Source organism: Lepidochelys olivacea (assembly GCF_965140295.1).
Source record: "Lepidochelys olivacea isolate rLepOli2 genome assembly, chromosome: 3".
NCBI classification, from domain to species: Eukaryota; Metazoa; Chordata; order Testudines; family Cheloniidae; genus Lepidochelys; species Lepidochelys olivacea.
In genome coordinates, this window is record NC_140413.1 from 56,151,936 (window position 1) to 56,173,628 (window position 21,693).

At 40.1% G+C, this 21,693-nt stretch overlaps 1 protein-coding gene across 2 annotated transcripts in view; it reads right to left on the reverse strand.

The window, feature by feature from the left end:
• Window positions 1–21,693, reverse strand: part of COL9A1 (collagen type IX alpha 1 chain) — a 100,495-nt gene that overhangs the window by 27,111 nt on the left and 51,691 nt on the right. For both annotated transcript variants that reach the window (XM_084624781.1, XM_084624782.1), the window contains 11 exons: window positions 20,338–20,391; window positions 20,117–20,170; window positions 19,936–19,989; window positions 19,609–19,662; window positions 17,280–17,324; window positions 16,360–16,413; window positions 16,202–16,255; window positions 4,877–4,930; window positions 4,018–4,089; window positions 953–988; window positions 804–848 (listed from right to left, as the gene is read on the reverse strand). In XM_084624781.1, the coding sequence (XP_084480907.1) occupies window positions 804–848; window positions 953–988; window positions 4,018–4,089; window positions 4,877–4,930; window positions 16,202–16,255; window positions 16,360–16,413; window positions 17,280–17,324; window positions 19,609–19,662; window positions 19,936–19,989; window positions 20,117–20,170; window positions 20,338–20,391 (576 nt within the window). The remainder of the gene's footprint in view (window positions 1–803; window positions 849–952; window positions 989–4,017; window positions 4,090–4,876; window positions 4,931–16,201; window positions 16,256–16,359; window positions 16,414–17,279; window positions 17,325–19,608; window positions 19,663–19,935; window positions 19,990–20,116; window positions 20,171–20,337; window positions 20,392–21,693) is intronic.

Below are 21,693 nucleotides of genomic sequence, written 5' to 3' on the forward strand. Positions count from 1 at the left end.
TGGAAATTACACCCCAGCTCCAGCTTGGGTAGACTCCAGCTCCAGAGTAAATATATCCTAAGAGTCAGAGCTTCCAGGCCTTCCAGCATCCCCAGCAGCCTGCCAGGAGGAATGTCCCATAACCAGGGCTCTCAGTAATGCTGGGCAGAGAAAGGTAATTTCATTTCATGAGGAATTTTGAAATGTATGGTTTCTGTTCCAAATCATAACAGAACCAAATTTTGAAATCTCAAAATCCTCTGTGAAACAAAATTATTGTCCTACACCGAGCTCAAATTACTATCATAATGATGTATAGATGCATTTTATCGCTATACCAATGGAGATATTTCCCTGAAGCAGGGCCGGATTAACGCAGGAGCTTTAGTGGCTGCACCCCAGGGCCGCAGGCTAAAGGGGGCCTCAGCACAGCAGGGCTCAGGCATGCTGTGGCCCCACACCACTCCAGGAAGCGTCTGGCTGCTGGCACGTTTCTGCGGCCCCTGGTGGCGGGGGCACAGGCAGCTCCGTGCACTGCCCCTGCCCCCAGCACCATCCCCACACCTCCCATTGGCCAGTTCCCGGCCAATGGGAACTGCGGGGTCGGGGCTTGCAGGCGTAGGCACTGCACGGAGACACGCTGTTCCCCTCTCCTCATCCATTCTACTTTTTGCAGTGATAAAATTATATGATAACACTGAGATTTGGTTTCCAATGGGAAAAAAATCATGTTAGAAAATTTTCTTCAACAGATAAAACAAAAAAGTCAATATCATTCACATAAAAAACACCTTAAAACAGATTAAATGAAAATAATGTCTTACCAGGTCACCCCTTTCTCCTGGTTCTCCTTCTCCTCCAGCAGGACCCTGTATCAAAACAAGACACATACTGTCAGAGTCTTACACTCCTTAAAATTTAGATGATTCTAGAGTACAGTGATTGCTATCATGATTAGTATTAGAAGACTTACTTGTTCACCTTTAGGCCCTGGCTCACCAACCAATCCCTAAATGTAAAATAAAAAACAAACTATTTTAGAACCTAGAAATCACTGAATGTAAAGAGGGATTTTATATTTCACTCTGGTCAGAACTAAGAAGCTGTTATCTTGAACCAGCATTTCTGGAATATTTGGATCTGAAAGCAGCTTTTTCTTCCTTCCTCCATTTTAAAATTTATTTTATTAAAAGTATTCCTAGAGATATTTGGTTCTCAATTCCTGTTGTATTATTGCAACAACACTGTAGAACAACCAGTTCAGGAGCTTTTTTGGTGTACCTATAAATCAGATTCACTAAGAGGCAAAGACCAGATCTGAGTCCTCCATTCTTCTGTTTTTTTCTACAAGGAAGGATAGTGATAAGGACAGAGAGAGGTGGGAAGGCACTAGTAAATCTTTGTATCCAATTAGATCAAATGTCATGTAGGGCTTATTCTGAAATTGTCCAAACTCCTTTGTCCATCTCTAGACACACTTGTTCAGAATGTTTATACCCGAGGAATAGAAAGTTCAAGCATTTGGCCATAGGAACATAAGAATGGCCCTATTGGGTCAGATCAAAGATCCATCTAGCCCGGTATCCTGTCTTCCAACAGTGGCCAGTGCCAAGTGCCCCAGAGGGAATGAACAGAACAGGTAATCACCAAGTGATCCATCCCCTGTCGCTCATTCCCAGCTTCTGGCAAACAGAGGCTAGGGACACTATTCCTATCTGTCTTGGCTAATAGCCAAACCGAGCATTTCATTCCAGTTCAGATTCTAAGCAGGAGGGTAGTGACCAAACGTGACGGTGATGTAACGGCTGTTCATTAAGGTCTCTATAAAGTCATTGGAAATACTCCTATGAGTTTCAATGGATCAGGCCGTATATTGATTATCTCTGTCCAATTCACAGTGGAAAGGTATTCATAAGACCAGTCCTATCATCACAAAGGACTTTAATTGCCACACAAAGACGGGCCACAGAAAAGCCATATTTCAGAGTAACAGCCGTGTTAGTCTGTATTCGCAAAAAGAAAAGGAGTACTTGTGGCACCTTAGAGACTAACCAATTTATTTGAGCATAAGCTTTCGTGAGCTACAGCTCACTTCATCGGATGCATACCGTGGAAACTGCAGCAGACTTTATATATACACAGAGAATATGAAACAATACCTCCTCCCACCCCACTGTCCTGCTGGTAATAGCTCTCAGCTATAGCTCTCAGCTATTACCAGCAGGACAGTGGGGTGGGAGGAGGTATTGTTTCATATTCTCTGTGTATATATAAAGTCTGCTGCAGTTTCCACGGTATGCATCCGATGAAGTGAGCTGTAGCTCACGAAAGCTTATGCTCAAATAAATTGGTTAGTCTCTAAGGTGCCACAAGTACTCCTTTTCTTTTTGAGAAAAGCCATAGGTAACCAGACCAAAAGATGGTGAATCAGAAATAGTGTGAGACATGAGAGCTGGCATTGCTTTTCCCTCCACTTCCCCACATAAATATGAAAGATCCACCAAAGTGCTACCACGCAGTTATAGGAGTACATGTAGGAGTGGCCTATATTTGTATACATGTAAATAGAACAGGTCTGAGTGGATGGTGACGAAGAATATTTGGCATAATTCCTGGGTTTGGAAGGATTGTTAAAATGAATTGTCATGCATTGCAAATGGCTTCTTCTGCTTGCTGTGTACATCAGCTCTTAATGCACCATTGGGTTTTTGATTCAAGTAAGGCTGGATACATTGCATGCAAAGCACATCCAGTCCCTAGGAAATCAGGAAGGGAGGAGGGGGAAACTGATGACTTTGCATCAGTCTGGAGTGACCCCATTGTCTAAGCCTGAGACTAGCTCCAGAGGTAGCCATTTCCAAATCTTCTGGACCAGCAGGGTAGGAAGGCTCAGTGGAACGCAGGGCCTCTATGGGACGAAAAAGGAAATAAACTTAAAAATATGGTTTTATGTATAGGGCTCTCTCTCAAAATAGGAAAAGTCAAAAGAAACAATGAGCTGAATTAATTTCTAGCATAACTCTATTTATTTTAAGAGAGTTACACTGGGAATGAATTTGGCCCTATGCTTAAAAAAAAAGCAAATGTAGAAATATTCTCAGAAATCACTTATATAAATAGAACGCACCTGGATGTACTCTCAGAAACTATGAGAGACAGTTTGATCTACTAAAAAGAGGAATTTGCAGATTCCTGTCTGGCAACTTTGACAGCTGGCTAGAAGTGTGTGTACCTGAAGTCAACATTCTGAAAAACCACACAGAAATATACTAACTTGATAGTAATACAAAGAAGACAAATGTTCAAGGTGGCCCTTAAAAACTTGCCAATTTACCTAGATAAGTAATTTTAAAAAATGTCACTAAGCCTTCTGTGGGTAAGCACAGGAGTAAGGGGCATAAACTATAACCACAACCCCTGCCTAGCCTCTCTACATCACCAATCTGTGCTCTCCATATCCTTCCCCGAGCAACTGGAGGAAAAGCGTATCTTTTGTATAAGAATCCATTGTTATTCAGTGACATTCATCCTGCAAGGTAGGAAATCTCCAGCAAGTGAGTAGGAATTCCGAGGCTTCTCAGGGGCCCAATTTTTCCGTGCAAAATACTGTTTGAGATACTTGTATCCTGTGAATGTGCATAGATAGCCTCAGAGTTGCGGCAGTCACTATATTTCTATAGTATATACAGAGTACATAGAAACATTGCAGATATTGAAGTAGGGTAACATTTTCAGTGACTTCCCATTTTCAAGAGTGCCTAAATCAATGATTTTAAAAGAGACTTAGACACTTTTGAAAATTTTATCTGTAACCTTATTTATTTATAGGGTGGGGTTTTTTTTGGTAGATTCTTATGAGCCTTAATTAGCCATCAGAGCACTCCCCAACTTCTAAGCAGCTTTAATGGATCTTGGTGTGCAACAAGAAACTCTGAGAAATGAATAATCACAACAATGAATGAGTGATGTTAAAATAATTGTATTCCTTCCTGCTATCATGTTGCGATTCTTTACGGTGCATTCGAGCGCATTTCTTACCCTGTCACCTTTGGCGCCAGGCAGGCCCGAAGGACCTGGCAGTCCCGGTAGTCCTAGGTCCCCATCAGGACCCTGTGAAAACAAACCAAGGATGGAAACTTCCCAGTATTGTTTCTGGAGAGAACCAATGGATAACTATAACCAAGGGCCAGATTCTGGGCCCCTCATACACATTGAGTAGGATTTTATTCCTAGAGTAGTCCCAGCTCATACAGTAGGGGTGTGAGTGAAGATGGTAGAATCTTGCCCATCTAAACAGTACTTTTGAGGATCTTATTATTGATGAACACAAATAGCAACATTTACTGGACTTTCCCCTCCAGCCCTAGTGCTAAATAGTTTAGTTCTTAACAAAAAATTTCTTTGATTTATCCCCCATGGCTTGTACATTCCTCCTTAACAGCAGGCTCTTTCAGCTCAGACCTCTCCAACTGTGCTTCTAACTAGTTCTGTGTAAATATTGTTTGAGCGGCAGTAAAAGAGGGCATTCATGATCTGTCCCATTCATTAGTTCTAGGTAGCTGCTACCAGAAAGCTGGTCTTTCACTACTCCTGCTTCTTGAAAATACATAGTGCGCACACAGTCTTACAGCTTTGGTTTCACACGAAACAAAAAATCTTTACGCTTTTTGTATCTTGCCATCTCTTACAACCACAATACACTCTCAGCACATTTTCATATGCTTTAAAATTTGAACATTGTGATTTTACTACAGACATAAAGTACTGAAAAGTTTTTCAGTCATCCTTTTCATCATACTCCTTTGACTCCCTGTGTAGGTGAGTGAGGATTCCTTCTGATGCCATACATTCCTGGAAAATAAATATAAGCTGATGGGAATTGAAATATGCTGCTTACCAGTTTCCCTGGTGGACCTGGAGGCCCAGCAGGACCTGGCTCACCTCTGCTACCCTTTTAAGAAACAGAAGGGCATTGTTACAACCTTGAATATTTATTTTCTAATTAACTGTAAATAAATGACCATTTCCCCCTCAATCTTGATTCAATTACTGTTTTATCAGTGAGCTTTAATTTAAGGGTCATGTATATTAATGCAAACAAATGCAAGCGTCATAAAACTAAAAAAGTTCTTAAAAGTAGTTTAAAAATCACTAAACATCTGTCATGGTATACGCTCTGTTAATTAACATTTGCTCATAATTTCCCAATACAGACAAATAAACTTTATTTTACAATTACAATTTTTACAACTATTTAATAATATTTAGGGACAGTCTGTCAACCCCTAACTCACACCAGTCAGCCATTACCCACAGAAGTGATCCTCTCCCTGGGACTACTCCAGAGAGTAGCTGCTCATCACTAGCCCAACTTCAGAAAAGCAGTTGATCACTTCATTAAGTCTATCCCTATCCAAGACAGCACTTAAGCACATGCTTAACTTTAGGCATGTGCTTTTAAGTCTCATCAATGGGACTTATGTGTATGCATAAGTGTGGTCATGAGGCCCAGTGTGAGTTTGCATATCATAATCTGAATTTTAACTATTAGCCTAAAGTCTTGTACTCCCTTACAGTGGACACATCCAGAGCCAAATGTGAAAATTTCATGGGAGTGTCCTGGTCAGCAGACTCAATGAGGTAAAAAAGACTATGCATTTTTGTCAACCCTATGATTTTTGTCAACCATGGGTTTTGTCATGGAAATCAGGACAAGCATACATCTTTAATTATGCTTTAACCTTGCTTCTTTACTTTAGGACATGTGTACATATTAAAATTTAAATTATGTATATATTTTAGACATCATACCCATACATTAATACCAGCACTATCTCTTTAAAATATATGCTACTGGTGAATTTCAAAATTTGAAGAAATTTTCAAAAAAGCCTAAAATCCCATTTTCAAAAGAAACTTAGGGATAGATTTTTAAAGATATTTCAATGGGAGTTAGACACCTAGTTGTTTTTGAAAATCCCACTAAGTGCCTAGCTTCATCTTTAGGTACCTAAATACCTTTAAAAATCTGGCCCTTAGGAGTCTGTCTCATTGAAAGTCAATAGGACTTATGCACCTAAATCAATTAGGCTGAGATTTTTAAAGGTATTCAGGCATTGCAGTGCTCAGTGTTGCAATGCTCAACTGATTTTGGAACCTAAATCTCACTTTCTAAAGGCATTTAGACCCTTGGGAGCCTAAATCCCAGTGATTGTCCTAAGTGCCTAACTCCCGTTAGAAGATGAGACTTAGGCTCCTAAATCAGGTTTCAGAGTGGTAGCCGTGTTAGTCTGTATCAGCAAAAAGAACAAGGAGTATTTGTGACACCTTGTTAGTCTCTAAGGTGCCACAAGTACTCCTTGTTCTTTTTGCTCCTAAATCAGTTAGCTGAGTGCCACAACACCTAAAAACCTTTAAAAATCTGGTCTTTGGGGACTTTTGAAATTTGTACCATATACAATTTAGGGAGAATACTTGCCATAAAATCATGATGCAGCATGTAACAAGACTATAATGTTCTTTATTTAGCCGTGAAAGTTATCAGTTATAAAGACCGGTTATTTTAATCTGGTGTGTGTGGCTCTAAAAGATCTGGCTGAGAGTGGATCTAATTACTCCAATGTGGCATACAGTAGATAATTTACTATTTCAGAATGAAAAGGAAATTGTGACATGAGTGGATAAAAGGAGACATGAAAAATGCATTTTACACCATATGTCATAAATGCATGGATTGGCTTCTCAGACAAGGTTAAAAAGACTGAACTCTCAAATTTTCACAAAATAATGAGGTATCCTGGAGAGATCAGACAATTTAGAAAGATTTTTTTCCCAGTCATTTCCTCAACAAAGTTCCTATGCTGTTAAAGCCATTAATTTTTTTTAAGTATTGCTGCATGGTTTGTGAAAGCATTATTCATAGTAACAGTCTGACCCTCACCCTATGACCCAGAAAACTCAGTAATCTTATGTAAATCCTACATTTAACCACACTGATTCTGTATTACACTTCTACCCAGGATTGTCACATATTGTTCAAGATTTCAGGTTCAAGAAAGAAGATTTAATTTTAACTAAGATCAGTTTTAAAACCATTTATATCTGGATACCCCATAAGGACCTTTTCTAAATGACAAAGAAGTAAAATAAGTCCTTTCAAAAACAATTACATTGACACAGAATAACTACTTGGGACTTGAATTATGCAGGTTCTGGTCATCTGATACTAAATTTGCAACTTTTCCCCAAATGCCAGTATTTTTCAGTGTTTCCCAGGTATGGTTAAAAAAATATATTGAAGATATCATCTCCTGCTACCACAGATACTGTTATTGGATAGATTATTTCATACTAATGTCACATCTTTGGGTCCAGATGAGCTGTGCTTTACACTGGACCTGAGTGGAAAGACAGGAAGACAGTGACTCAAAGCCATTTTTCCATCACCATCAACCCCCAGTCCTAGGGCCAGCCAGGATCTACATTAGCCCCAGGCATAATTTAAAGCAGCCCAAGACCTGTTCTATATTACACCTGACAGGAACGATCCCCTAGATCTATTTTGTTGGCCAGGGATCACCAGAGCACAAAAAGCTCTGGTCACGCCCCCAGCACATCACTCATGTCAGGGGTGGAAAGGCCAGAAGTAGGTGGTATTTTGCTACTTGGGGGTGGCCTGATGTCATAGGCCTGATGTCATAGTCTGTTACAACAGCATCCTGGCTCCTCCAGTGCAAAGCAGCTGGATGGCAGGCCGAGGGTGTGGGCCAAAGACTTCATGTCCAGTTCTGATCATCAAGAAAGAACATCTCATACTTATACACATTAGTTTTATCTTATCTCTTATATAAGACAGATAGATTTTATATTACACCTCTTGCAGCTGTGGAGGGATCACTCCCACCCTGTCTGAAATTAGTGGGAGTTTTAATATTGGCTTCACTGGAAGCAGGATTGTGACCTTCATATGCAGAATGTGTTTCTGACACAGGTTATGAGAATAAAAACTCCCAGGCAGGCCATCCACCCAGCACCATAATAATACTAATTAATTATAATGATGAAGTGCAGCCCCTCCATAGCTGCTATTCCAGCCTATGTAATGAAACAGAAGCTACTGCCCCTTTGTGCCCTATTCAGGAGTTTTGGACCACTGTACTCATGTGGCCTTTCTCCCGCTTTGCCCACCATATCAGCCTACACATCTGGTAGAGGGGCACTGCAGGAATTATGCTGCATGGAGAAACTTCAACCAGCCCTCTGTGCTGGAGTTTTTTTTAAATTTCAAGTCACCTGTAATGCAGTACAGGACTTATTCTCAGGCTAATTCTTCTGTTTCAGTGGTTTACTGGGCTTCTATAGGTTTTACAGTGATGCTCTTGTTAGTGAAAAATTGTGAGAACTACAGTAGGTACTTTGCTAAACTGCACTTCATGAAATTGCACTGCTAATCTGCACAAAAACTGGCAGCCCCTGCTCACCACCTTTCAGCAAAGATTTTATATCCAAAGCTTAATGAAATCTTACATTGCTAAGTATTTGTTTCTTTTACAACCTTAATTATGCTGCAGTTTGTAGTAGACTAGGCAGCGATGTAAGAAATAATGAAAACTACCATTGAAAAAATAAGTGAACAATGTATATTTTGTGATGCATCATCTTTGCTTTTGATTTTACTCATTATTTCACATGATTCAGTCATTTGCAACCAGTCATCACTACGATTTGCAATGGCTTACTGTCACTGAAAAGTAGCATTCATTATGGCTTCGTCTATACCTGGAGCTGGGGGTGTAATGCCTATCTCATATAGACATACTGGCAATTGCTCTCATGGTAGTGCACTAAAAATAGCAGTGTAGCCATGACAACATGGGCAGTGGTGAGCACAGCACAGGCTAGCTGCCCAACGTACGGACCCATGGGGATTAGGTGGCTTTGTACTTGGGGCAACAAGCCCGTGCCACCACCCCCATGCTGCTGCAGCTACACTTCTATTTTTAGTGTGCGAGCTCAATGAGACCTAGTGCAGGTATTTCTAGGTGATCTGGGAATTAAACCCTTGGCTCCAAGCGTAGAAGTACCCTTAATTTATTAGATCTCTCTTTTTTTTTTTTCATCCTGCATCTCAGAGGGGTAAATTTTCATGTGGGATCAGGGATTTAGCTATGACTCCTGCCCAATCTTTAAGCACTGCACTAAAAATGTACGCAAAAACATGTGCTATTGCTTGCTGGAATAGGCACTCACAGTACATAGTGCCTTTTCGCTGACGTTCTAAGAGGAACTTCCACACATTAATGGCCAAATTGTGGTTTCCCATCTTGGGTGCCCAAAAGCCAGGGAGGGGGAATGGATTATGCAAGGTGCTTCCCCCTCACCTGTGCCCTGCTTTGGGCACAGCCACAGTGTGGCTGGGGAGCACAGTCCATGCTGTTTCCGAGCACCACTGTGGTGACAGCTGCCTGGAAAGGGCTGAGGAGGGGTACACTCTCCAAGGGTGATGCAGCTGCCATGCTGGTGTGTAAAAGGGCTGGCCACAATCTAGCCCCAGTGTCCTTTCAGATCCTCAGATAAAAGACACCATCCATTGTGGGCTGGATCCTCAGGTGCACCTGAGCAGAGAAGGGCATTGGTGGCTATGCAAGGGACAAGTTGTCTGTCCCAGTAATACAAAACAGCTGGAAGGCTAGGCAAGGATCAAGCCCTGTTAGAGTTTACTATTTCAGCACAGAATAAACACACTCTGGGGTAAATTTGAGTGCAGTGCATGCAGTTTTGCCATGAGCCAGACAGGGTTCTTCCTGGGGACATTGTCTGTAGCATGGCTCCTCCACCTCCCCTCCAGCCCACATGCCACTCTAGCCTGCATTAACTGAGACTGCCAGCAAAAAATTAAAAAATTAAAAATCTTTTTAAAAAACGCTAACTTTTTCAAATGGCTTAATATCTGTTTTATGCTGTCAGACAGGATGTCACACCCCAGTACGTCACATTCTCTGCCAGTGCTACACTAACAATTATTCATGGAGTCAAGAATGCAGATGACATTCCATTAACCATCCAGCATTATTTAAAGGTACCTGGGCTAAATTTTTAAAGATATGTGTGTATGCATATTAATTCAATAGAAATATTGATCTGATAATTATTAACATAAACTTATTGCAAGTGCCAAAGGAGCACATGGCCTAAGACATTATTCTTTCAAAATCAGGTCAGGCACAGGAGGGAGAATCCAGTGGCTTAGAAATGAGGGCCAGGAAACCTGGGTGGTTCTTTTACTTCATATATCCTGTGTGATGTTAATCTATCTGTGCATCTTTAAAATAGGAATAGCAATACTACCCTACCCCTTAGGGGTTGTTTAAAAACAACTTCATTATTTGTGAAGCTCTCGGACTAAACGGACGAGCAGTGCCAAAAAATTTGTGCATGCACAGTACATCCTGGGAAGGTGAAGACATCAGACTACTTATCCTGCCACTGTGTTGATGCCCAACTGAATAAAATGGACCCACTTTTTAAACTTGAGGCATGTAAAGGGACCTGGTATCAAAAAGTTGATTTAAGTGACAGGACAATTAGTACAGCAATCCAGGATACATTTCAGGCTGAAAAAAAGGTCTTACAATTGTACCTATGAAAATAATCTTTGCAGTAGGGCATAGATAAAGAAGATAACTTAGCTGAAAACTACTGTATATACTTAAAAAAAGAATTTTAAAACAGCCAATATATAAAAGCTAATATGCATGCACGTCTCAAGGTTATTTACTGAACTTACTATTAAAGCTTAAAACACCACAAGCTATTTAACAAATTCAGAGCTATATGAAGTGTTAACCTACTAGAGAGGCTGGGCATAAAGCAAAAGGAACCAGTATCTGGTGTAAATTCACCATAAAAAATTAAATGCTGCTAAATCTTAATAAATGTGCGGGGAGGAAAAATTGCAGATAATTAGTTAAGGGAACACAGTCAACCTCACTGATTAGGTTTGACACTTTGACGTTTAAGAATTATTTCTTTTGAGCCACCTGCCACAATTACCAGTTTAAAAAGGATTTAAACCACAAGTGAGTTCTGTAATTATTTAGAATGACTTGTAATGTGATGCAAACATACTGCTAACTGACAAAACAATTACAGTGGAAAAGAAGATATGTTTGATTGGAAATTAGAAAATGCAAGTTGCACGGTACTCTTGTTACAAATGTAAAGCATGTCATTTTCCTGTTTTATTAAATGAAGGTTGAATATTTCATAAAAAGCACATAAATTATAACAGGCTTTTTCTCAACTGCCCATATCAATTTTCTAATTAAAATTAGATAGATGATTATATTTTCTCAAGTGTTTATTTTCCTATGCAGAAAATCTTCAGTAGTCAAGTAGATAAGATTGTATGATCTATTCCAACAAACAGATAAGTATTTTGTCTGTTGTTGGAATAGACTATGTAAACTAATTATCTTCATTTTGAATCATTAAAACCTCCTCTGGAAAACTATTATAAACGTTTAAGCTATTGGATATGACAACTCTGGTTTCTGAGCACTGACTGGGTAACAAACAGGGTAACAATATTCTTCTGTGGATTTTAATAATAAAAATTGTCCTATTTATATTGCACCTTACATCCAAAGGTTCCCAAACTGATATGTTAACACTGTGATGATTTAGTTGGGGTGGTTCTGCTTTGAGCAGGGATTGGACCAGATGACCTCCTGAAGTCTCTTCCAACCCTAATCTTCTATGATTCTAATATACAGATGTTACTTCTTCACCACTGAAATGTAATCGCCAATGAGGGAAATGCAGACGTTATTTAATAGTGCACAGAAGCAGCAACAGGACTTGAAAACTCACTTGCCAGCAAAAATGGGAATTTTCCATTGGTAAGTGCCTCTTGCAGGCTGCTTAGGTAAAAGAAGCGGCCTGAGAATATTGTTAATATAATAGAAAAAATCACATGTTTAAATTTGTAAACAAGAATCTCACCCCTCCTCTCCATATCAAGTTACACCACAGAGGAGCACTGGAGGAGTGCTAATCTTGTTGAATCCATCATCCCACACTGAAGGGTGTCCTGGCCCTTCAGCAATTACTAGCCTTGTTGTCTCTCCACAGCACTGCAGAGGACAGAGGAAAGACAACACTTTTGACTCCCCTTCCTTTTAACCCATGAAAAGGTGCAGTGGTTCCCTAGTTCTCTCACTTCCTTGGACCTATTAAGAAAACGATCCTAGTAGCAGCAACTTCTTGGTGGCTCCTCCTCTGCTCTGTCAGGAGAAAAAGGGAAGAACTCCAGGCTCCTCCTGACTCCTGCCACAGAACCCTCTACTCGGAAGATGGGGGCAGGGATTGAAAAGAGAGTGGTGCATGGAATACAGGCTTAATATGCGTAGAGGGCCTTTGACAGTAGAAGGAACCTGGAGAGGAGAGAAAGGGAGGGAATGATCAGTAGGAGGATGGAGAGTGTAGACTTGAGGAAAGGAAAAGTTAGAAGAGAGGAAGGAAGAAACAAGTGGTAATAAGTGGTAAAGAGGTGACCAAAGCAGAGATTAGGGGAGGGGACGGAAAGACAAGGAAGAAATAATTCATTGAAGAGCAACCATGGGATCTTTAATGACTGTATGTGGTTGGTCATGAACAGAGCTGGTCAAAATTTTTCAATTTTTCCAAAACTGATCAAATTTAAAAATATGATTTTTTACGACGTTTCCATTTTTGACCAGTTGTAGAAACTGGTCAAAATATTGCAAATGTCTAATTCTGAAATTTTGATTTAAAAATAAAACCTGTAGATATACTGAAAAACATTGTGAATATTCCCTCTTTTTGTCAGGATGTTCTAGTCATGACAGCCAAATGATGGCCTCTCCAGAAGCACACTGTTCCATAACACCACAACAGGGCAGTGGTTCATCAGGACTAGCTCAGAGAGGATGAACCCTTTGTTGATACATCTAAAACACTGTTTCCACACTCAGTGGGTAGTTACTATCATTGTTTAGTGAAGATTGAACTGGAACATGACGCAACTGTGTGATAAAGTGACAGTTTTATTTTGTCAATAAAATGTGGGCTATATGTGCTGCCTGGACCACCTCTCTGCCTGCTCTTATTCTTTGGACATGTGGGCACAAATCAGGGATTTTGCACAAGGTCATGGAGAGAGAAGTCCCTGACTAAACATACGAGAGTGCACAAATCCCTTGATTTACCCACCTGTGGTAAATGTACACACACAAATAGTTCAAACACTATGGAAATCAGATCTTATTAAGCAAACTAGAGTACTCCTTACAATGCAAGCGTTATTTAGAGGCCAGCTTCTAAGTTCATGTCCAGCTGTTCTGAATGCTGTAACCATGTGATGCAATGACTAAGAATATCACTTAACAATGGGATTTCACAAGCCTTTATGCTAAGGCCATTTTTTTTCTTTGCACACCCCTTCCCAGTACAGGATCAGTTCTGTTGGAAAATAGACATCCCTACACCTTCAGTAGGACTAGTCCTACTTCCAACATATGCAGAAACCACACAGCAGCTATTTCTTCGTGCCACACGCTGCAGATGATAGCTGCAACCTGTTATGCACAGTCCAGAGTAAGGGAAAGTGCAGAGAGCACAAGGGAGCTACAGCTATTGGGCACAGTCTGCTCCCATTGCATGCCAATGCAGAAACGAGGAGGGATTGGAGGCAAACTGTCCTTGAGTGGTAGGGGCAAAGCAGTCTTTGATTCCTGAGAGCAGGAGCTATATGCCTGGCATGAATGCTGACTGCACAAGGAGTACAGGGAATGCTGCTTGCTCCTGCCACACAACTGCGCACACAAGTAAGGACCAGGCAGAATCTTGCCCAAAATGAAGTGAGTCTCAACTGCCTGCCCTAGGCTGAACATAGATTCCTGACTCTTCTAACTATCACTGAAGCTTGTTTGTGTAAAAGGCTTGGACTTCCCACCCTGGTTTCCCAAACAGCCAGCAGGAAGCTGTGGCAGCCATTCATAGTCTGTTTTCCTCAGTAGAATGATACTGAATATTTTCAGTATTTTCATCAGAAGGGCGGGGTGGTTTATAAATATCAGAGAATAAAATACTATGTCTTAAAAATAGCTTACTTCTACATAAATCTGTGTGATGTGCAGTGGGTATTCCTATTACCCTACTAATGATAACACTTACAAGCTGTCCCTCATTTTTGTTGATTTGAAGTAACTCTTTTCAAGATTTTTTTTTTTTTGGCCATATTGCTCGTATGTTTACAGAAACTGTTGCATTACCAAATGATGAAACAAAATGAGGGGAATATGTTCCCCTGATCTCTGCAGTGGCAAACAGAAAAATCACTGTATTTAATCTGCATTACAGATTACAGATTAATCTGTCTGACAACAGGGTTACTAATAATTAACCCAGCATGTCAACGCCTGTTTCTATGGACCACTGATTTCATAAACTCATACTTGCGTGTTATGGGATTAAAAGCATAGTTTAGCAGATTATCTTGCATTATCAATGTACAAAGATACTTTGTTCTTGATCTAACTATAACTTTTATGTGTCTCTCAATATTTAGGAGATCAATGCCCGGAAAATGGTTCAGAAAACAAATTCCATTCCATCCAAACCAACACAGTTGGAGGCTTCCAACAAACCCAAGCTTTGGTGAGTATAGTTATGGCAAGTTTAACACTGAGATATTGCATCACAACATGCTGAGTATATATGTTATCTATTTTTATATCCTTCCTGGACAGCCAATGGCCAAAAGTCATGCGAAGGTGTGTTCCAAAGAAACTAGTGTGTTGTAATAAAGTACATTCAGCAAATGACAATGCAAACCACAGAAACATACAGAAAGGAAAAGTAAACCTGTTCTTTATCTGAGATTTGTTGAATATTTAAAGTCAGGGAACAATTAGTTTATAGGAGCCAGTTTCCTTCCTGGTTCCCCTTACAAGTAAATCACTAATGTTATATCACAGCACAAGGCCAGAAGGCTCCAAGTGAGCACCTCTGGAGTGGGATAGCAAGAGAGGAACTTGCAAACAGAGGTCATGGAGCATGAGTTCTTCTGAGCAGCAAATGGTCTCACACTGTGAATTCTAGTGCATTAAAGCTATCCCCAACTCACAGACAGTCTGTTGGGAACCATTTCCAGTAAGTTACAGCAGCCTCATGCTCTTCTAACTTCTCTCAGGACCAAGACTGGGGCCAGAGAGACAGAGAGAGAAAATCAGAAAGCTGTTACCAGCCCCCTGATAGCCACCACCTCTCATATCTCATCCTCAACAGAGACTCTGTCCCTCTGTCTTCCACATTGCATTTCAGTGAGTGCCACCATCTTTCTCTATGTAATTCCTTGCTTCTCCTATCCCGCCCTCTTCAAGGCTTATTCTTACCCTGGACTAGCCATCTTTCTAAACCTTTTGTATGTTTTTCTGAAGCAGGCTAGTGCTGTGGAAGCAATCTCCAGCAAAAGTATATGCCCCTCTGAACACCAGTATTTTCAACCAGAAGGAGCTGCTGCGGTTCAAAGCACTACCTGTCTAGCCCCCTTCCACCAGTGAGTAATATATCTAGTAAAAGCATTAGACATGGACCCAAGCCACAAAATTCACATGTTTAACACTCCAATGTTCAGAAGTGTGTGTGTAAGGCACTGGCTCAGTGCATGTGATGGTGTCTGTTTCTAATAGCTGGCCCTGTAAAGGATAAGAGCATGCTCTTTACTGATAGCTAATGCAGTTACTTTTTTAGCTTTAGTGATAGGGATTGTGCTGCTGGTGTTGATGGTCTTGGGCTTGGTTCCCACTCTTGACCATGGGGTCTGTACATGTGCATCCATTGGTCCTTCTGTTTGGATCTGGGGATTCTGCTCAGCCCATTATGAAAACAGGGACTAGCTGCAAAATGAGGATCCATGTTTCAGTTCCAAACTCTCCACCACCACCACCCAAAATAAGCTGTGGAATAATTGTGCCAATTGTTTTGTTTTGAGTCCAGCTGAAATCTGCGTATGCTGTAAGTGTCAGCACAGTTGCTTTTTTAATGTGGGTTGATGTGCATCCACTTGACTAAGGAGTTAGAGCTCTGAGTGTTTTCCTGAAATAAGTGGCATTTGTGATAAGTAGTATGTATACTACATTGTTGGGTTCAGACATTACAGTTCCAAATACGCACAGTAGGAAACAAGTCAAGTACTTACAGGTGGACCCCTTGGTCCTATTGGTCCCTCTATCCCCTGTGGTCCTTGTTCACCCTGTTTTCATGATGATAAGAACAGAGCATGTTTGAAAACTGACTCTTTGCGCAAAATAGAAATGCTCTTGTGAAAGACTCAAAAAAGAAGAAAAGTGATCTTACAGGTTTACCAGAATTTCCCATCAAACCTGGTATCCCAGGGGCACCTGCATTACCCTGTTAGACAGAAATGAGAAAAAGTTAACCATATCAAGCTACCAGTTACCATACCAGTTCAAGAGAATTAACAAAGAAATTAACAAGCAATGAAATCAAACCACCTGCTATACCCATTTTTGCTCTTACTCTTTATTCCCCACATGATTCTCCTTCATCCAGTTCCTCTAAGTTCTTTCCCTTATTTTTGTATAGCAATGAAACACACTGATGGGACTTCAATTATAGTGGATGCACGGAAGCATGCCATATATTTAAATTGAATCCCAACTTCCAGTCTAATCACTCTTTTGAGTTTCTCATGGTTTTTTCCTCAGATAAATTTCTTTTGGTCTAAAATTTTCAATGCTTTTTGTTCAGGCCATATGTGAACATCCGTGGAGAGTTTGAGTAGAATTGGAACAGCCATGTTTCAGTTATTTGAACTGTTAGAATTGAAAGCTCTTGTCTTTTTATCCATTTAATGCAGCTGAATATGCTATTCTTATTAACGTATCTAATCCTTTTTTGAAGTGTACTATGCTATATGTGTCAATGATATCCTCTGCAGTGAATTTCACAGAATTACTATATGCTGCATTTAAAAAAAAACATTTTATTTTAAAGTGTTTTGAATCAATAAAACCTCTTTCATCTTTTACGCAAGATCAATACTACCGTCACAGTGAAAGAACTGCAAAAACTGCAGACCAACCACTGATTAAGTTTTTGTTCACTTGTCTGGCATGTGTCATTTTTTATGTCAACAGTTATTTTTCATTTAACCACAATGACAAGTGAACAAAATTTCACTGGCTATTTTAGAATTTGATAAACACAAAATCCAGTTTTAGAGGAAAGGAAGTAGATTATTTAAATTATTTTACCTTTGGGCCAGAAACACCATTTGCACCTGGAGAGCCAGGTAAACCCTAAAAGAAACAACATTTTAAATATCATTTGTGTGTTAGTACAGAGTCTAGAAATGTACAAAAAGCACCTGCTGAAACTGTTGTTAAAAATGTAACTTTACATTATTGCAATCATAATTTATACTTTTCTAGTCTTTTCACCTGAAGATCTTAATGCACTTTCCAAACAGCAATTTATAAAGCCTGAACCCCCTCTGAAGTAGGTAAGTAGTATTATCCCCATTGTGCTTTGTTCAGGGTCACAGCATGAGTCACTGCCACTGCCAGATTCAGAAATGGGTATAATACCCTGAACTCCCCACTCCAATCTTATGCTCAGACTATAAGACCCCCTCTCTTGTTTACACTCGACTATAAGACTCCCTCTCTTGTATACAACCATTCACAGCAAGTGATCTTTACGGTTAGGGAAAAAATAGCAAAAGAACAGAACCAACTTCAGAATGCAACTATACATCAAATGATATTTTAACTTAGTTCCTTCAATATCTTCTCTGAGTATCTGCTCCTGTAGCAGAATGTTTTGAAAAAGTTTCTGTTGGGCTTTTAACACTTGACACTGGTTTGACACAAATAAGCAATTATTGTGAGAGGAGTAACTGTGTGCAGGAAGTATTCTTTGGAAGTATTCTTTGGCATTGGAAGTTGAATTTTTCTCTAGCTGAAAATGTAAAGGAAAGAAGGTTTTCAATTTGGTAACATTATGCACTATCTATATTCCCAACATATCCAACATTTTAAATCCACAAACTACAAGATTAAACATAAAAATGTATTTACTGGTATGGTATATGTCTCCTTGACTGTGACCAATCCGCGTGAATTAAGAATAGCACTGTGTATTTTAACAGCAGAGTAGTGTTATGCCTTTTATGTATGTATTTTATGGTAGATTAAATTTGTTTGTAGTTATTTGTACTGTTTCAATTAAAAGAAAGCCTCATAACACCCAAGTGTGGAGAGCCCCATAATGGGATAGTTGCAGATTCTCCTATCACAGGCAAATCCCTCACTGACATAAAGTGAGTGTATCTGGCCACTAGCTCCCCCACATCCCTTCCATATGGGACATTTTGGGGCAAGAGGAAGTATGAGGCACTCCAGCAATCCTATATTGGCAGAACAGCCACAGGGGATTTTTCCATCTGGGGTAAATTCAACCAGCCTTAGGCTGCTCTAACTTGCATTGTGGATCACTTTGGCCCCCAGCCAGTCCCAAGATTAGGAAAGGCAGAAAGCCATCTTTCACTACCTCACCTCCTTAGCTGCCCCAAACTCAAGATCAGTATAGCTGAGGATTGAGCCCTCAGTGTTGATAAAGACAAAATCAAATCCTAATACACAAATATCGGAATCTATATTCAGTCCTGTAACTCAAACAGACACACACACACAAAAACCCAACAGCAATTCCTCCTGCACATCAGTAGGACCACAGTCCTCACCTCCTACACCATTAAGTCTAAAACCCACACCAAATAAATAAATACGAACAAGAAATTCTGGGTGCTTCTTTTAAAATTTACAAGGCACTCAGGATGGGATTCAAAAAGTTATTTAGGCACTTAACTCTTTTCATTTCAATGTGTGATGAGCAAGTATATAAACCTAGATAGACAGGTGGATAGAATTATAAAGAGATGATTAGTAAAAAGAATTGATTTAAGAATAAATATTGGTAGACAGAATGAAAATAGCATTCTACTGATTTGTAAACTAATTCCTTTATACTTAAAACTAGGCCACACTCTTACACCACTGCTATCAGACAAGGTCTAGTAAACTCCACTGCCTGGATAAACTTTTGCAAAATTAAAAACTTATTGGCCCATGTGCTCAGATATTCCCACAGTGCAGAGTCAGAGGTGATGTGTAAAGCTTCTACTTACACTGTTCTGATCCTGGTGTCCATGCCTTCTACTACGTGCTCTGTTAGAGTAGCCTGCGGGCTGTTATTTATGTCTGCCTGTAACAGCCACAAGGCATTGAACCCTAAGCCCAGAAAGAACTTCCAGTGAAGTAGCATGTTGGCCCACCCTTTTTTAGTAATCTACTTCCCTATTATGCTGACAGCCAGGAGATTGTTTTGCGTTCAACCCCCTATTTTGGCTATACTCTTCAGGATCACCCTTGCACTGGAGTTATCCTTCCTGGGCCATTCACTCAGTTTTCCACCCAAGGTATGATGAGGCACAAAAGCTGGCACAAGTGCATCTGAGAAACTGGTCTCTTCTTCGTGTTTGAACTGAATGGGACTTTCACATTTAAAGTATCAGATACCTACTGGCAGTCCTTGAAGTCCTGCATCACCTGGACCACCAGGTTTTCCTGGTTCACCCTGAAAAAAAAAATCGATTTGCATGAATTATATAAAATCTTCAGTTAAATAAGTTAAAAAACTTTATTTCTAGACAGTAGAAACAGTGTCATTTTAGACATTTAGGCTGGGGAAGTTTACTACAAATTACCACAGTAACGTTCACAAACCAAAAGCAGTAGCACAAATGAAAAACATACAAAATATACTGGTGATTGGAGCTATTACAGTTAGAACAATATGTATCAAATGACATGTAAACTGAAATAGCCAGATAAGATACAGTTAGCCTACCTTTGCTCCAGGCATTCCAGGGATCCCTGCCCGGCCATCAACCCCTGGTAAGCCCTTGAAACACAGATAGCATATTGTTATAAAGAACATTCTTTGCTTGTCTTAATGCTGTTCCCCAGCATTTGCAATATAAAGGATCATGATAGGGAGCAAATTTTTTAAACAAATGAGATATACATACAGCTTCTCCTTTAGGCCCAGGGAGACCGGTTATTCCTCTAATACCTTGAGGACCCTAAAAAAAACAAAAACAAAAAAAAAAAACCATTGAAGTGACAGATGCAAGAAGCATCAATACATGCTTATTCATGGCTATATTAGGTAAGTTACCTTCAGCACATGTAACATGTAATATATAATATTACTGCTAAATGTTTACTTGTAAATATGATTTGAACTCACCCTGTCACCCTTTGGACCTGTCTCTCCCCGTAGACCTCTCTGTCCCTGGTCACCCTGCAGGAAACATTTTCATTTAGCAACAAAGTCAGAATACAATTGGTCATATTGATTAAATGAAATCAGATAAAACATGAAAGGTAAAATTCACTCTTGTGCAGAGAGCGTGTGCTTGGCCCTGTGCAACATTTGAGCCCCAAATCAAGCGTTTAGGTGGGCCTTAAATGGTACATCGTGACCTTTGTGGGCTCCCTCTAATTGGTGAATTTCAGTTTAATGGCTCAGTCTTGCATTACTTGGGAACAGCTAAAACTTCCAGTGAAGCCAATTAGCGTTTGGGTGCATAAAGATGCAAGATCTAGCTTTTAATGAGCATCACTGCCTTTTAAGTGTCCTTTCGTTTTCACCTTTACCCATACTCCGCTTCGGCTGCACTCTCACTCTATAAACAACTAAAAAGTAATTCAATGGAACCCTCTTAAAAGGAAATCACTTTACTATGGGAAGGGACGATATCTATGTTCACTGTATGGTGGTGTCCATGCTGACTAGTCCATTTAGACAATTATAGATAGGTATACAGTTTTCTCAAACCTTCTTAAGATATAAAAGATGGTACTTCCCTTCTCCTTATTGGATCAAAACATTGTTTCAGGTGTTTAGGTATTTACGCTCAGAAGGTGAGTAAATCTATATTTTTTCTGTGGAGGACACACTAATTCTAAATTAAATATGTCTAATTTACATTGAAACTACTGTGCAATTTACATTGACATTGATTGGCCTGTGTAGTTTATAGTTAACAGGCCCTGATGTTGGCCAGAAGTTAGGGCACTCATGCAGGCTGTGTCCCCCCTCTGCCTGATTTCCACTTGATATAAGCTATTTAAATATTCACTGGGCCACAGGAAGGGTAAGAATAATGCCATAGCCCAGTGCTTAGTGCACTCATGTGGGAAACCCAAGTTCCAGTCCCTGCTCCATTGTGTGTGTAAGTATTCTACACAAAGTGGACCAGGGTCTCCCACATCCTGGGTGAGTGCTCTAACCACTGGGATAAAGGGTATTCAGGGGTGGGTAAAATGGGACACAAGCTCCTCTTCAGTTTTTGCGAGAATGAACTTTGGGGAACTGGGCTTAGATATCTCCCCTCTCCTCAGCATTTCCTATTGGCTAGTTTAGGCAGCTCCCCTCTCAGCTGGCTGGCTTTTGTGAATCTCTTTAAGCACCTAACTCTCCCCATGCCTTGTATAATGAGCCTGGGCACCTAACTTAGGGCTGAAGATTCCATTAGGAGGCAAGATGCCTAAAAGTTAGGGACCGCACCATTGAGCCCAGGTCCACTTTATGGAACCGTTC